At 38.4% G+C, this 17,884-nt stretch overlaps 1 protein-coding gene across 1 annotated transcript in view; it reads left to right on the top strand.

Moving 5' to 3' along the window:
* The window catches only part of LOC101854505 (zinc finger protein DZIP1L), a gene marked incomplete in the record, with an annotated part of 43,214 nt that extends 38,594 nt beyond the window's left edge, over positions 1-4,620 (top strand). Inside the window, 3 exon segments of the mRNA XM_013083582.2 lie at positions 799-907; positions 1,573-1,653; positions 3,321-4,620. Coding sequence (XP_012939036.1) covers positions 799-907; positions 1,573-1,653; positions 3,321-3,455 — 325 coding nt within the window.
* Positions 4,621-17,884: the final 13,264 nt, after the last annotated feature.

The following is a 17,884-nucleotide window of genomic DNA, read 5'->3' as shown; positions in this document are numbered from 1 at the left end:
GAGTTTGTATGGTTTTTTGTCAGAAAATGTTTGTTTTCCTCATCCTGGCTTGGATCCTTTTGGAGATAAATACTTGAATTGACATCTGAGATTGTTTGTGATAGCAAAGATTGTTGCAGAGAACTAAATGTCCATGCAGCTGGAGAAAAAAGGAATTTTGGTCCAACCTTCTTGCACAAGAGCCCTAATGTTTTAATGAACTTTCAGTCGAAGTGACTTTTTTTTTTCTTTGTCTAATGTAATGTTGAGTTGTCAGAGGTTTCTTGTTTCACACTTAGCAGTCACCATTGCCTACATATGTCAAGCAAAAACTGTCTGTAACAGTCAACCACAGCACACTGGGGGAAAACATAAAATCCAGAACTATGTAAGTTCTAACAAATTTCATATAGTCGGCAAGCTGTATAAGAGAACTAAGCCCGGAAATCAAAATTTTTCAGGAGAGAGAAAAAAAACTGCATCATTCTTTTAACAATTGTACCTACATTGTAAATCTTTTCTTGTGTGGTTTTTTTTTTCAGCATTTACAATTTTAATTTTGACTAGTTTCTTGAGCACATGCAACCAATATCACAAGCAAAGAAAGTACAATTTGTTAAAATTTTCCAAATTTTTATCTTAGTACACCTGATCAGGTGGCCGGTGATGTGAAGGTACCACACCCACCCAAATTTTACACAACATGTATATCAGCCTCATCGATGTGCACTATTGATGTGCTGATTATTGAACAGAGGAAAAAAAAACTAACAAAGAAGACTTTCTTCGACCCCCACCCCCTCGCCCCTCCTTCCACAGGGAAGACAGACATGGCATGCCGTCACCGTCGTCCCGGCTCACCTCGCCCAAACGCAGTCCAGGGGGCGGCGTGTCGAACCTGAGGGACACCATAGAGAACAAACTAGGGGTTTGTATCCCAGATTTTTCTTGTGGGTTGGTGTTTGGTTGTGCAATGAGATCTGGTCATGTGGACAATCTAAACTAGTAAAGCTTTCTTTTATGGGTGAATAACTGCTTGAAGTTTGTTTTTTTGTTTTGTTTGTTTGTTTTGTTTTGTTGTTTTTTTGTTTTTTTTTTGGTTTTTTTTTTGGGGGGGTCCCCTTTAGTACTATTTGACCATTTCTATCTTGATGGGGAGGGTTGCTGAACTCTATGTTGCAGTGTGGTGTACTCTTTCTTTTCTGTTATGAGTTTGTTTTTTCTCAGTTCACTCTGTGATAAGTGGGTGGTTGGCGGGTGCTCTGGTGTGGTTTGCTCCTTCTTTCTTATCAAACATCTATCGTCCTTATCTCCCCTTCTTCTTTTTTTATGTTTGTTACTCTCTTGTAACACCTCTAATCTCCTGGCGCTCATATGACCTTATGCAGTTGCGAGCACCGTAAAACCTCTACTAAAAAACCCAAAAACTCTTTGATCAAATTTTAATGAGGTAGCTGACTAGAGGCTAATGGTAACCCTCAACTACACTCTTCTACTTCAGTTGTGCCATTTTAGTACCATATCTAAATGAAGCCTTATATGTATCTTGAGATAGTCATTCATCTGTTTTAAATCTTGCCATTTCGTCTCCAGTCTCGCAGCCCGGGCGCCAAACCGTTTGGTGGAGTGGACATGGCAAGACCTGGCACTCAGAACAAGACGGCCAACAACGTGGTCAGTTTGCTCAGCCTTTGCATTCTCTTAAGCAGTTGTGTACAAACACTCTCATACCAGTGTACAACACACAGATGCACACATGCTCTCACTTTTGTACACATACTTTTGTATAGACTTGTCTTATTATAGGAAGTTATATTGCCAGAGTGGCATCGATAGCCTAGTGATTAGGCTTCCTGAACAGTAATAGTAAGATGGTTGGATCGGGGGTTCGAGTCTCAGCTTGGTCCAACGTTGTCTTTGGGAAAGGCCCTTTACACAAATTTCCCATTTGGCTCGGTCCTTTCGGAGATGGAGTGTTTGAGTGCGTGAAATCCGCAGCTTGCACTGTATGCTTCCGCGGAAGCCGAGAATGTTTCTGAGTGTTCTCAGAGGGTCTGCTGGGGTAATAATAGTTGTAAAGCGCATAGAGCATGCTCTTGAGCGTGGATATGCGCTATATAAATGCAATTATTATTATTATTATGGACGCTAACTCGGAGGTCCCGCCTCCTAAATAACCTTATTGTGTTGATAGGGGTATTAAACCTATACCATTTCACCATTTATATTGTCCGTTCTCAATCATAAGGAGAACTGATTTTCAGGATAATAAAACTATGTGGGTCTGTTCTCCGACATAGCCAGCTGTGGGCCCTCCACTTTTTTTTCGTTTTAACACATTTCTTACTGCACTTAGGGATTCCCTGCACTCACACTTAGTCCTCTGCTGCCCCTACTTGGGGAATCCCTGTTTTAAAGTGATACCTTGAAAAAAGCAAAACAGCTTTCATTTTATTGCAGTGGTTTCCCTTGCAGAAAGAAAGGGGGGAGGAGCACTCTCTAAGATAATCTGAACACTTACATTAAACTATTTTATGGCGCTCATATTATGACCTTATGCAGTTGCGAGTGCAGTAAAACCTGTACTAAAAAAAAAAAGAAACTATTTTAGTCTTTGTTTTCAAGTATATCAGTTGGTTCGAATAGTTTGAACGATGGCAAAGAGCTCCTTTCACCCTGCTCATGAAGCCTTGACTGAGTTCTTCACGGGTACGGACAGGGAAGAAGAATTCTGATGCTGTTTAGGCAATTATTCTCCTTTCTCATTCTGGTGATAGTTACAGGGATGAAAGTTCGGCATTGTTTCCTTGGCTGTAGCCCTATAGCTAGTTGCCTTGGAATAGACAGACATCACAATGATTTCATCTACTCACTGCTCATATGTGAGGCAGCGTGGTGGAATCAGGCTCTCGTCAAAATAATGAAATCAAAGAAAACAGCAGTTTTCTCCATGCTTAGCAATTTTTATCAAATTTTTGTTTTTTGGCTCAACACCTTTTATGTCCATTTACAAACACATTCCTTGGAGGATTTCACAGAAATCGTCGATTAAAGGCACAAAAATATAAATTTACAGTTTCCATGGTCTCTCCAGCTTCGGAATTTATCGAGCTTTGGCGGCCATTTTCTCGCTAATTTTACCTTTTAAATCAGGTTACCCCACCTTCTTCAATCCAAAATATCTCCACTTCTATTGAAGATTGGTGGGTAATTTTTTTTATTGAAAGCAAGACAAATGCACTAGCTTTAAGATGATACCAATAACTCAATATACCCAAAAATTGACGAGAGCCTGATTCCACCACGCTGCCTCACATATTGTGTCTGACTGTGTGGTACAGGGAAACCTGGACGAGGAAAGCGACTGGGACGACACCACTGCACCAGATGAGCCTGTCCCAGCTGGTCAAAGGTACGGTTTTATGCAACTTTTTTTTATAAGAACGACTTTTTATTTTGGCATCCTGGGCACTTAAATTACCAAAATTGAGTCGATAGTGCCGCAAAACACCTACTCAATCAATCAAATCAGAACTGTGGCACAGTGAGGCATTCAAACCTGCTCTGTTTTGTTTGATGTTCAATAGCCATCTTAGTAAAGACATTAAAAAACTTGTCTTGGATCATTTTCCTTACACAAGACAGAATTAACTATCAGCAAAAGAAGCACCCAGCATGTCCCATGACAGAGTATCAGTATAAATGAGAAAGTCCAGCAGTTCTTGGTTTGACATTGAGTTAATTTTTTGGCTTTTCGGAAAAGTAGACGTTATGATAAGGCCGAAACAGAAAAGGTTGAAGTGGAAAAAAGAGACAAAAATGAGAGAATGAGTGTGCATTACCTTGTTGCTGTGTGTTACATTTGCTGCCCAGAATGGATGTACCAATCAGTTTGACTAAACGATAGTGTAATGGTTTCTGTGATAGGAGCTGATTAAGAGAAAATGTGTGTGTTGTTTGTTAACTCACTTGAGCCTGAGCTATTGTTCACCCAACAACCATTGCAGCCTGACACATTTGGGGTAGATTGAAACTTTAACCAAATGAAGACTTTGAAAGCTATCATAGTTGTTTTTTTTAATGGAACAAGAGAAAGAAAAGAATACTCTCACAGAAAAATCTGCGTCTAATTTGACCAAATAGTTTTTGTTTGATCAATATTTTGAAATGACAATGTCTGGGGGTTACGCATTTTCTTTTGCGCCCAATTTATAATAAAATCATCCATTGCAATGCAGGGGTGACTGGTTTAGTCCGCTACAGCTGAAAAAATATTGCATGTAGCTAGACCAAATTTTTAAAGAAACGAAACAAGTGGGTCAACTGTTGGCTCGCCGCTTCCTGTAGCTTGTAACCGAAAAACACCGGAGATATCGATCGATAAAGCGCATCTTGTAAATACACGGGATTTGGCCACAGGACCCACGGGGCATCTCGTTAACACGGGAATAGGCTCAATTGATTTAAAGGCCTACCTTCTAAAAAGTTCAGAAAAGACACAAGATGTTAAAAGAGCGCAGAACAATGATTTGCCTCATTCAATCACAGCCACCAATGTTTCTGGCATGAATTTGACTGTCTCTCTCTCTTTTCTGGCGCTGTGGCTTCATAAACGGTCAGCGATTTCGACAGCACGCAGGAACTCAACACTTGCCCGGGGGTCCTTAAAAAGTGCTGAAAGTGGGTTACTGAAATGTCCCAGTATACGATTTCTGGCACGATAGCTGGCGGGACATCTCAGGCACACATGGTCCATAGTTTCGTCCTCCTCCTTGCAGGCTCGACAGGATGGATCTGGGTTTTCTGGTGGCGCAATTTTGTGGAGATATGATCTCAGCTTGGGCGATTTTCCTCCAGTTCTCATTTGGCATAATTTTGACTGTCAGGTCATATACACAAGCAACACAGAACGTAAAATATTGAACGACTCGGCTCAAACACTGTCGTCACAAACACTGACTTTTCTTCTGATGGAAAAATACCAACTACTCCCTTTTTTTAAAAACAGTTTTAGTGCAACATTTTCCCAAAAAAGTTTTAGTGCAGCATTTACCTAAATTGTTGACTCTTAAACTACCGCAAGCTGTATTTCACATCTCGCCACGTGAGACCCTCAACGCTGGACTCCGAGCCTTGATTCACATGTTGCCACTTCCTGCTTCAAGACCAGACCTACTTTTTTTATTAATCGAATCTGAAGTCTCGGACTGAAGAATGATAATTTTTAATAAAGTGTTGAGATGGGTCATAATTTCCCCTTTATTTTCATATATAACACATGTTGCTAATATTGAAAATCGAACTCAAATTCTTAATTTGTCTGACGGTAGGCAGAATCAGAAAGCAGGTCACAGATAGGGCATGGTCCAGGTGAGGACCCCCACCCCGGTAGTGAGAGAGTGAATGTGGTGTATGTGTCGTGAGAGTGAATGTGTTGTATGTGTAGTGAAAGAGTGAATGTGTTGTATGTGTAGTGAAAGAGTGAATGTGTTGTATGTGTAGTGAAAGAGTGAATGTGTTGTATGTGTAGTGAGAGAGTGAATGTGTTGTATGTGTCGTGTGTTGTATGTGTCGTGAGAGAGTGAATGTGTTGTATGTGTAGTGAAAGAGTGAATGTGTTGTATGTGTAGTGAAAGAGTGAATGAGTTGTATTTGTAGTGAGAGAGTGAATGTGTTGTATGTGTAGTGAGAGACTGAATGTGGTGTATGTGTAGTGAAAGAGTGAATGTGTTGTATGTGTCGTGAGAGAGTGAATGTGTTGTATGTGTCGTGAAAGAGTGAATGTGTTGTATGTATAGTGAGAGAGTGAATGTGTTGTATGTGTAGTGAAAGAGTGAATGTGTTGTATGTGTCGTGAAAGAGTGAATGTGTTGTATGTATAGTGAGTCTCTCTCTCTCTCTCATTTCTGGCACTGTGGCTTCATAAGCAGTCAGCGATGCCAACAGCACGCAGGAACTCAACACTCGCTAGGGGGTCCTTGAAAAGTTCTGAATGTGGGTCCCGGAAATGTCCCAGCAGATGTCTTCTGGTGGGATATTTCAGGAACACGTCCATAGTCTTGTCCTCCTCCCTGCAGGCATGACAAGATGGATCTGGGTAGTCCACTGGCATGATTTTGTGTAGATATTATTTGAGGTTGTGCGATTTTCCACCAGTTCTCATTTTGGAGAGAAACCGGCTCTGCTATGGGGTTTTTGGGGGGTTTTTTGGTAAGTGTTTTGCGGCGTTCGCAACTGCATACGGTCATATGAGCGTGTGGGACACATTAAACATCTTCAGTTGGTAGGAAATTTTCAATTTTGTCTGGGTGGCAGCCGAAGCCTACTCTTATTGATTTTGGACCACCAAGGCATCTTTAACGTGTGCAACTTGCACACGGGACCTCTGAGATTTTTGGCCCTTGTCTGAGAAGACTAGGTGTAGATCTCTCTTACCAGAAGATCAGGGTTGTGGCTGAAAGACAGCAGTAAGAAGGAGCCAGGGAGTAGCAGTAGAAAGACTGCAGAAAGAATCAGGAGCCCAGAGTAGGGGGCAAAGGAGGTGAGGAGGTAGGGGCAGAAAGTGGAGATGAAAGCAGATGACATAACATTGCTAGAGAGCAGGAAAGGAGGTGAAAGGAGACAATTTTAGAGACGAAAATCTTGCTATCTGGATTCAAAACCGGGACCAATTGAATGAGAGGCAAACACCTTAACCTCTAGACCACGAGAGCCCCCCTCTTCTGTGTAGGTGATCTGTTTTGATTCTGCAGGGGTTTGTTTACCGATCAAAATGGTTGTAATGGGGAGACTTTCTTTTGTGGAGCAGTTTCTGCTGATGGGGAAATGATCACTCCCACCTTAATGTATGGAGATGTACATGGATGTAGTTTCAGGGACATTTTAATCTCCATAAAGGCCTTGGACATTTTGCTCTCACAGGAAGAAATAGGTGGCAAAAGAGGCAGAGGTAGACTTATTTTGAGAACTTTTTAAAACATTGAGAAGGTGGAAAGAAGGCCGGGATGGTTCAGGTTTTTTTAAAAAGAGATTCCCAATGAAAGAAATGAGAAGCGAACCATTATTACTAGTGTCTGCTTCAGATCTGGCTTTTGAAGACGTTGATGATGAAGATGATGATGTGGACATAGACGAGATGTTGAAGCAACAGCAGGCCTGATGTTTATTGTGTTCCAAAATTCAGATCGTATAGATGTTGGAATAGATATACCTGTACCGGTAGTATAGATTGGTGAGCTTTTTTCTTTGTTTGGTAAAGTTTTTATTTATTGTTTTATAATCTGGTCTTGACTGTGGATACTTTAAAAAAAATTAGTTTTCTTCATTTTTTCCTTTTCAGCTGCCAGTACGGTGAAAGACAAAGAGAGAAGGTCAACATCTCGCAGTTCCTTTGCCAGTATCACCGATGTCAGTTCTGATGATGAAATGAATGTGGATAACATTTGAGAAGGGAAAGGTTTCCACATTGATAGATTTGAGGCGAAAGGGAACTGGTTCAATGGTCCATGTGTGATCAAAGAGTTGATCCATTAAGGCAATTTTTTATGTCACGTTTTAGAGAGAGGTTGGAATATTCATGCTTCTTTGGGGAAAGTTGAAATAGAAGATGTCGAACTCATGATTGAAAGAAATTCAGGAGAGAATCTGTCTGTTGGATTTATTTTCTTTGCCTACAATTTTATGTTGCTGCAGAAGACCAAAAAAAAAGAAAAAAAGAAACAATGAAAGATGAGAAACTTTTGTCAAATAAGAGGAATAGAGTTAGATATTGGAACTGGGATTTCCTTGATGAATAACGATCCACTGCAATGTATGTCAGTGGTGGTAAGGAGATTTTTCTGGTGCCACCGAGGGCTTCCATCCAGTGAGAGTTGGTTGCTTGCACCTCTGTCCTTCACGTGTGGCTCGGTCCGCTCATCATCACTGTCAGTAAGTTTCATACCTCGTGTATTTTGTTGCCGAAAAAAGTGGTGTAGCTTTTCAGGAGAAACGAAATTTTCCTTTTGACCGGATGTTTGAAATCTTGCCACGAATAGTTTCGCCTGTGTCACCTACGTTTGCTCCTGGGAGTAATGTTTTTCTTGTATGTCAAGGTTATCTAGTCTGTTTTAAGTTTTGTTTTGTTGTTTTTTTTCTTTCAGTTAACAGCTTCTCTTTATGTGGTTTAAAAAAAACAACCCCAAAAACATTTTAACAGTCTTCTGATGAAATTAGAAAAAAAAGTTGGAAATGAAATAATACCTTGTAGGGCTTTTAACATTTTTAGATCATGTCTTTAGTGAAGTAGAAGTATTGTGGTTGTGGTGTTTCAAATTTTGGTGCTGTTGGTAGATGTGTATCTTGCACTAGTTACAACTGCTCCTTATTCTAATTATGTTCAGCTTTTGCAATCACGGGGTTATATTTTGACTCTTGTCTCCTGCAAGACTCTGACCATGGTTGGCCTTTTAATTATTTCATGCTGTCACTCAGTTTAACCATTTCCCATATGTTCAAGGAGCTTTTATAAGTGCTGAACCATGTAGAAAGGTTTGTTTTAATTTCAGTTTTGTGCGTTTTGTTTACACAGTCTCATAAAAACTTGTTTGTGTGTTGACCTGCAGTAGCAGACTCTGTGAAAGTTTCTGTGCTCCTGGGGTAGCGAATACCCCCCCCCCCCCCCCCCCCCTCCCTTGTTTTCTCTGTTTGCTTGTATGTCATGGTTGCTCTGCTCACCTAACTCTGTCCCACCTGAAGTGCTCACTCACAATTGTTTCTTTCAGAGCACCTGCTGAGACAACACTTGATGAGGGTGTTTTTCCCTTTGATTTTCAATTAATGCATGATAATGTTCTGCTGTTGAGAGTCCAGCCAGAGGGAAAGGTTAAGGTTTTGTTTTTTATATATGTCTGAAAAATTACATTTCATACTTGGACATGTGGATCTATATATTGATGGAAATGTTACCTTGTTCAGTTGATTTATGTGAATATTTTGAGCTAATTAAATATTTTTATCTCGGCCAAAAGCATTTTCCCATCTGTTCCTACTTACTACTGAGTACTTACAATATTATCAAAGAATAGTGCTCTTACTGCGGTAACCCCTTTTTGATATGGTCTTATAGAGTTACTATTTTCAAGTTGTACTTAGTATGATGTTTCTTTGAAAAATGTGTTTCTTCATATTTAAGTAATCCCCATGTAGTCAGGATGATACCTTTCCTTCGTCAACGAGTATTAGTTTCAATAAATATCAAATGATCGTCTGTTGATCAGAGGTACAGATTTTGATTTGTTGTCTGGTTGGTTTAGAGAGACCTTCGTATTTCGAATGTTTTTCGATTACGTCGAATCAATTTTTCACCATCAGAGAATTAAATATGAGCCGTTGTTTTGATTTGATTTTGTCTCTACCCTTTGCTCTCTGTGTTGCTGACACTTGTGTTGCACAGGGTGTCGAAAAAAGAGGAGGACCCGCTTGAAGGGGCAATAACATGCCATGGGGTTATCAGAATTACCTGTGGCATATCGGAGCTTGTAGGGAGAGTAAATGGTCAACACCTGGTGATTTAAATAGACATCCTCTCTGAGTTTACCTGATAATATCAATTTTGTATAAATGTGTTCTTCAATGGAAAAATAATGACTGTTTCAAATGGAACAATCTGGTTGATTTTTAAGAAGTTACAAAGTTTTGCATTTCACAAAATTTTTATTGAAATGTTTAAAATTTGATATTTTTCTAACAGTTTTATTAATTTCTTTCATATTGACAAATAAAACGTCCTCTTGACTGAATTTTATTTCTTTGGAGTTTTGTTGAAATTGGTCCAAAGATATTTGAGTTATTACCCTTTAAATGGGTTCTCTTTTTTCTTTAAAACACCCAGTGTTTAAAAACAATGTGAATTTTGTTCAACAAGGGCAGGTGGTTGGTTTTTTTTTCAAAGTTATAATCTTTCATTTATTAATGAGAAAGAAATATATGCTCACATAAATTTGTACTCTGTTTTAAAGCTACAACTGTGTGAGTGCCTCACTTGCGCATTTTCCATTTTCCGTCCAGAAAACTGAGAGAGATTTTGATATTGGCCTTCTTTACTTTTGCACAAATGTAAATTTTTTACATTTTATTTCTAAAACTTTGGGTACAACTTACACACCAGCGAGATTTTGGTATACTGGGCTCAGCCTGTTTGGTTGATGCCGACTGGTACTTACTTAAGCCTTCCTTACTTAATGCCTGAGGCATACATATTGGATATTGAATTGTGCGTCTGTTTCTATGAAAGATTATCAGCCCGTGAAACAAAACGAAAGAGTAAATTTTATTCTTCTCTTTTGTCCTACCCACCTTAAACAGTTGACGCTGCTAATTCTATATTTAACTTTAACTTTGAATATATTTTCGGGTAATGAACTTGTATATGTATTTATATACCGCATTCTACTTACAATGCTTATGATTTTTTACTTTAGAATATCTGGACTGTATAACTACCTGGAATGGTTTTTAGTACTTTCTGCTACTTTTGAGAAGAATTTTGAAATTTGTATTTGTTCATTGAAAAGAAGCGACACGTTGCATAAAAGCTGTGTAATTGTCAAGTTTTAATGCAGTCTAGAACTTGAGGAAGTTAAATACTCTTCTTGAGTTTTGTAATAATAAGCCAGTTTACTTCTCTAGTTCTCTAGGGACAGGCTATCCCTCGGTTGTGTATTTTTGTTGAAGGAAGTGCTCATGCATAATAAGCTAATGTGCACTTTGGGGAAGGAACATTAATTCTTTTTCATTCATATCAATTTTATCGGGACTTTTAGTCCCTCACGCTGTGAAGCCTTGTGGCTACGTTGCTTCCGTTGGCTGACATCAATTGAACTCCCTGAAACGGAAACACCAGCTCTTTGTTCAGCCTTGTGTAAAGACCTTCCTTCAGCTGATTGTTTCTTTTGTACAGACTTATTCGTTTTTGTTTCACCAGTCCCTCCAGTTTTTTATGTATATACACTTTTGTAGACATAGTGATATTCTTCACACCGCATAATCCTCAATTCAATAAGAATAAAACAATTTTTGATAGAAATGCTCGATTTTTTAATATTTTTTTTAAAGGGCAGTTTTCCTGTGACCAGTGTCTATCCATCCTGTGATGGGGTGGCCCAGTGCTGATGTCATGGGTTATTGCTGTCATGAGGTCATACAACCTTGTATTATAATATTATTATTGTCTTTGTCATCCTTTCTCCACTAATTTTTTTATCCTAGTCTGGTTTTTATTTTTTAATTAAAATATTTTTTTTAGTTAATTTGTTTGTTTACCTTTTTTTATCTTTATGAAACCTTTTTTAAATTTTAGTATAATAAAGGAGATGGGTGATTTTTACATGGTCATACATATCAGGAAGACTTACATTGTCCAGTGTGGCATACTTGTAGTACATAATATTCAAATACTGCGTCACATTATATATAATTTCTTTGATCAAGCACCATGTACATTTTGATTCACTTATGTATGTTTTTTTTGTTTTGTTTTATGTGTTTGTTTGATTTCAATGTTTTGAGGCTAAGGGAACAACTTGTGTACGTTTGCACGCAAAAATGTGAGATCATGAGATTTGCTATATTTATTATTTCAATATATCTGCTGAAATGGCTCTGGCTTAATAGTGAGCTGACAGATGTGCTTTCTGTTAATAGCCCACAGGAAAGAAACTTAAATATTATAATCTCATTATGTCTGCTTTTTGATCTATAATTTTCAGTACTTGAAGTGAAAGAGTTTTTTCAAACAGAAAAATAAACCATTAGTTTGTAGGTTTTAGACAAGTTTTTGAAAGCTTTATTCTATATTCCAAAAGCTCTGTGAAATATGAAAACGAGATACTTAATTGCTGTCATCTTTATACAGTTGTTACAGCTAAAACATTGTTCTTTCCCTTGGAAACAGTACACTTCAAGAGTACTGCATTATACCTCGAGCTCAAAACTTTGATTTTAAGTAATTATGAGCGAATTTATTTTTTTCCTGACCAACGATAAACAGTGTCCTCTTAATTTTTTATAATAAGTAGATTCAGAAAACAGGAACCTTTTAGCTTGCTGTGTGGCAATGAAGGCTAAGTGGACAGAACACTTGGCGTGTGGTCAGGAGGTTTTGGTTTCGATTCCTGACCCATGTGTGTTTCTGGCATCAAGTTCTCAGTAACTCTTTTTCTCCTGCCAGCCGCTCCCAGCGGCTCGTGGTCAGAACCGCTGTGCCAGGGAGCCATTGACAGCGGCTTGGGCACATTCTTTTTTTTTTTTTTTTTGGGGAGTTCATTCCTCAGATGAAAAACTGTCAAAATAGGTTCACTTGTTTTGATTTAATGACCCATTTAGTGACATTTTTGGTCATTTTTAATTTAGTAAAAAAAAGTAGGGCCCCGTGTAGTGGGTTTACACACCCCCCCCCCCCCCCCTTGGAGATAAAGAGTTAAGATATTTTATTGAAATTGTCTTCTCTCAATGAAAGTTACACGATTCTAGCATTCTTCCCAGACACAAGTCTAATGTCGTCTTGTTTTTCTGCATGTTGTAAAGACTGAGAGAAGGTCCATAATTACTTACGAATTCACTTGTTTATTCACAGTCAGTCAGTCTTTCTTTAAAATCTTTCAGTTTTCTACTTTGTCTATGTCATGCTACCTATGTCTTACCTACAGTGTGACGCCGTGGCTTTCTAAGGCATTGCAGAGGCATTTTTGGGGGGTTAAATGACTGTGCCTTGTGGACGTACCAATGGACACTGTGATTTCACGAGTTCAGAACTTCACACAAAGTTTGCTAACATGTCCGCCATCTTATGTGGCCATTGAAGGATGGAAGTTTTTACTGAATGCCAAAAGATGTACTGAAGTGACCTTGAGATTTTATTTTATTTATACATGTATATATATATATATATATATATATATATATATATATATATATATATATATACTTCAAATGTTTTGGAGTCTTGATAATACAAGGTTGATCTGAAAGTTTCTATATAATGAGGAAATGCACATATTTCTCTAAAACTGATTTTAATCTGAAACTGATTTTAGAACACATGTTGTGAAGCCTCTTTTTATATTTGCTGAACACGGGTTGTGATTTTAAGGGTTTTGTATTTAGATATGATGTCTACATGAATAAGTGACAGAACTCCCAGCATCTGGGGATGGTTTGCATTTTCTTTGTTTAAGTAACATATCAATATATTGAGTACTACTTCTTTGAAATATTGTCTTACCGCCATTTTCACCTTGTTCAGAAGAAGAGATTCATCTTTAAAGGACATAAGAGTTTATCCTATTTTTATACATTTTATAAGTTTCAGGTGAACTGAAGTAGTAATGATAATATTGCTCAACACACTTGGGTGTTGGTAATACAGTTTGCGATCATTCGTGAAATGTGGAGTGAGAAACTGCGAAAGGGGGGGGGGGTGAGAGTGGAGGGAGTAACAAGGGAATGTCGAAGCACACATTACGCATTTTTAAGAACTAGTGTTCTTGTGGTTATGTCATCAGTGGTAAGTACAGCTAGTTTAGAATGATTCGAAGCATGAGTATGAGGAATCATCAGAGTGTATTGAGAGGATCAATGACATCTGCGGAGCAATATTGTGGTGCAAATTGTGTGGTCAGTTTGACTGTCTAAGGAAAGTGTAGCTGTAGCTGAGATCCAATCCCTGGTCTGCACATATCACATCAGATCATATGTTTGTGTGTGTTTACAATTGTGTGTCAATTGTATCATATATTTGTGCTGAGACTGGGAAAGAGACAGGGGCGTGGATATTGCGGGTCGCCTCATTTTTTTATTACTCTCAAGTGTTGATAAACAAGTTGTTTGCTTGGAAAACTCTCATGAAGGCAAATGTTTAACATAATATGCACTATTTTGTGTGTAAGCGGAGGAGAATTTTATTATTATTCTTAGAATAACAGAGTTTTACATAACAAAAAAATATTGTTGATTTTAGTTTGAGTTTTTATTTGAAGAAAAATAGTATTGCAATTTATGTCCACAAAAATGAGCTTTTAACTTCCGATCAGCTTGCTTTTGAGGGTGGGGGGGAGTACAGTAATAATTTTGATTGTATTGTGACTTGGTGAATTCTTGGTTCCTGTAACTTCTGTGTACCACCGTCCAAACTTGAGATGACTTGTTATAGTGAGCAACCATCCTCTGTTTGCTAGTCCGTGAGCCCACCAATGAAGACTTCGTGATGCAATGAATCTCTACATTCCCACTCGACAAAACAGCCGTCCTCATCATGTCAAGGAATCTAGTCTCTTTGCTTTGTTTTGTGCCTCGAGACTGGATGTATATTTGTATAAAAACATAACTTTACATGTTTAGTTTTCTGACCGTATACGTATAGAATTATAATGTGTATTAGCATTGGTTGTGGATGCACTGTACACTGGTAAAACGGGAGAGGGGGGTGTGACGTCTAATTATCTTTGAAAAGGTTTATTTGTGTCACAATGTGGTGGAATTTGCCGCTCGTCAATTTTTTGGCATATAGGGTTATTGATACATGTATCATCTTAAAGTTATAAAGCCTGTTCATTTGCCTTCCTTTTGGTGAAAAAAATATCTTATGTTGAATAGAAGTCAAAATATTTGCGATTGAAGGAGGTCGGGGCCACCTGGTTTCAAAGGTAAAATTTGCAAGAAAATGGCCGCCAAGGTTTGGTAACTTCCATAGCCTGAGAGTCCTGGGGAACTGAAAATTTACTTTATTTGTGCCAGTAGTCAGTTTTTCAGTAAAATCCACTCAAAATGTGTTTTTAAATTGCTATAAAACGTGTTGATCCAAAAAAATGGAAATTAGGAAAAAAGTGCCCATTGACAGAAAAAATGCCAATTTTTAAAATGTAATTATTTTGACCGGCGCCTCACATTTTCTTTCAAGAATAACTTGTCTGTCTTTTTATTTTCTGAATTGATTCTGTACTCATTAAATGTTTACAGTAAAGGACAAATAGATGGAATGTACGCCTGGAAGTATGTGTATCAAGATGAATTAGGTTTTGAAAGAGCAAGGGTTTAAGATGAAGAGAAATGCCTGTAACTTGTAGCTGTCTATAGATTTACACACTGAGATGTGTGTTGTATGTAGCCTTTACTTACAAATGTACTGGGCTGTATTGGTAAGTAATGTACGTCAAATGTATTTGGTCTATTGATCTGTATGTAATCCTTTGTAAAAGTAATCAATAAAGTTATGGTGTTATGTAACACACGAAGACCTTGTGCATTTTTATAAGACTTTTTTGCCGACTTTCAATTAATTAAGTTATAGTAAACTTTTAGTGAAATGTTGTTCTGACATCAGTTGTTGTTTGTGTTGTCATTGTTGTTTGTGTGGTTGGGTAGTTGGGAGGCTCCTTTCGTACATTCTGCTTCTTTTTTTTTATTACCTTTGTTGTTTTGTCTCTCAGTCTAACTTTGTTCTTGCACTACAGTGTGAGTGGGTGGTTGGTGGGTGCTCTGGTGTGGTTTGCTCCTTTTTTCCTGTCGTTCATCTATCGTCCTTATCTCCCCTCCTTCTTTGTGTTTGTTACTCTTCAGCCCCCCGGGGGCAGTGCCACTGACTGTAGTGTCTTTAGGCCATTCCCAAAGTGGAGACATTTCTCGTTCAAGCGCAGTAGAATTGTAAATGGGCTGATTCATGTCACGCTCATAACTGTGCCTGATCTACAACAGGGAACTGCTGTTTTTTCTTTCCTAATCCTTACTATTGTCATTTTTCCTCTACTTCTTTTGTATGTTTGTCACTCTCTTGTGACCTATTTCCGTGGTGCCTTGATAGTCGAACCAGACATTGTGCTGTTGAAACTAGAGAGGTGAGCAGTGTAAGTCTGATTCCCTGTAAAGACTTCTCTGTTGACACCCACCCCTTGGCGCTCATATGACCTTATGCAGTTGCGAGCGTCGTAAAACCCTCTACTATAATTTTTAAAAATCTAATCTTCGGCACATATGACTTTATTGTGTTGCAAGTGCCGTAAAACACGTACTAAACAAACTTGCACTACATGACCACTGTTGTGTCGACATGCTTTCCCATACACACACTCCCACGCTAGACTTGTTTGTCTACTGGACACATAAAGCCCCCTCACCAGGGCAGTGCTACTGACTGAAGTTGTCTTTAGGCCATTCCCAAAGGGGGGATATTAACATGTTCTTATGCACAGTATGATTGTAAATGGACTGATTTATCAATGTCATGCTCATATATTGTGCAGGAACAACATAGGGGGAACTGCTGCTTTCTTTCCCTCATCCTTACTATCGTCATTTTTCCTCTACTTCTTTTGTATGTTTGCCACTCTCTCATGAACTGCTATTTTCGGGGTGCCTTGATAGTCGAAACAAAGATGGTGTATAGAATCTTTGGTCAAAGCAGACTTTATGCTGTTGATGCTAGAGAGGTGGGCATAGTAAGCCTGACTCCCAGTTTGGACTTCTCTGTTGACATCCACCTCTTGGCGCTCATATGACCTTATGCAGTTGCGAGCGGCGTAAAACTTTACTAAAACAAAACAAAGAAAAAATTTAATTTCAAGTTTTGGAAGGCAAAGGGATCATCCTTTGACGAGACGTTGTCTACCAAGATTTGAACTTGGAACTTGTGAGTTTTAGGTTAGTTACTAGTTGGTGACAAACAGAACTAGAAAGAAAAGTTTGGAAACTCGGACTGAACGAATGGAAATGGGCGTGTGGTTAGAATACGTTGTCTGTATATCTCGTTGATTTATAACTTCATTGTCTTCTGCCCCCGCCCCCTTTTCCACATACTGTGCTGTCCAGGAAAGTTGAACATTGCTTCATTCTATTCTCCTCTTGAAAAGGAGGCCAAATATTTAATTTGTGTGCTTTCATGTCTGCTTTTTACTGTCATTTGACGTACATTTAAGCACTGGTCCATTTAACCCCCACCCACCCCCACACAAGCGTCGTTATGAGTCAAAAGTAACATATTGGGGCCACATAATATTGTCAAATATCTCCTCAACTGTCGAACATAAACTCTCCAACTTTTGCACAGTGACTTGTATCAATTTGTCTTAACTGATCAATATTTTTGTGAACACCTGTTAGCTCCATTCTAAAAAAAATTCTAATAAATTCTAATAAAAAATCACAGTGGGTGATTTCTGCTCATTTTGAAAGGTTTAAAGCTGGGACAAGATCGCTTTCAAAAGCAAGTCCGTCATTTGTTTTTAAATCGTGAGATTATGTTTATTGAACGCATGTTTTGAGAGCAGTGCTAAATTATTTACCCATTGTTCACTATAAATTTAAGTTCTTGAAACTAGTTTTGCCACTAAATGGTGACATTGGTGAGAACTGAAGTTGGCCATAAATTGTGCGTACGTAAAATGTGTGTGAGAAGCTGGAAGTGCTGTATGTGAACAATCCGATTTTCCGCGTGACGAAGATTAATAGTACTTGTATTTAACATAAATTTATGAAGAAACATTTTCTAATCGAGCCACAATTGCTGAGGGAAAATATGATATAATTTAGACAAATTGATACAAACCGCTGTGCAAAGTAGGCCTCTATGGGTGACATTGATTCTCCTGTTAAAAGATAATTGAGGATAAGTTGCGCCACGAATTTTTGACGGCACTATAAATGTTTCTCGCTATAGGCCAAGCAACCCGAAATTGAGATTATACTACAAGCGGATAGTTAGAGAACGTTACTAGTACGCTAGTGGCCGATATTTATAGTTCCAGCCATCTTGTTTGTGTCATAAATAGTGTTTTTCATTCTAACAGGGTATTCATTCTGACAAAAGACAAAAGAAGTTCCAGACCTACTGTCTCTCTGTCTGATCTGAAAAAAAAAAGATGTGGAGAAAAAAAAG

This window comes from Aplysia californica, unplaced genomic scaffold, assembly GCF_000002075.1.
Source record: "Aplysia californica isolate F4 #8 unplaced genomic scaffold, AplCal3.0 scaffold00242, whole genome shotgun sequence".
Taxonomy (NCBI): Eukaryota; Metazoa; Mollusca; class Gastropoda; order Aplysiida; family Aplysiidae; genus Aplysia; species Aplysia californica.
The sequence above is the reverse complement of the archived record's forward strand: the minus strand, read 5'-3'. Positions and strand labels throughout refer to the sequence as shown.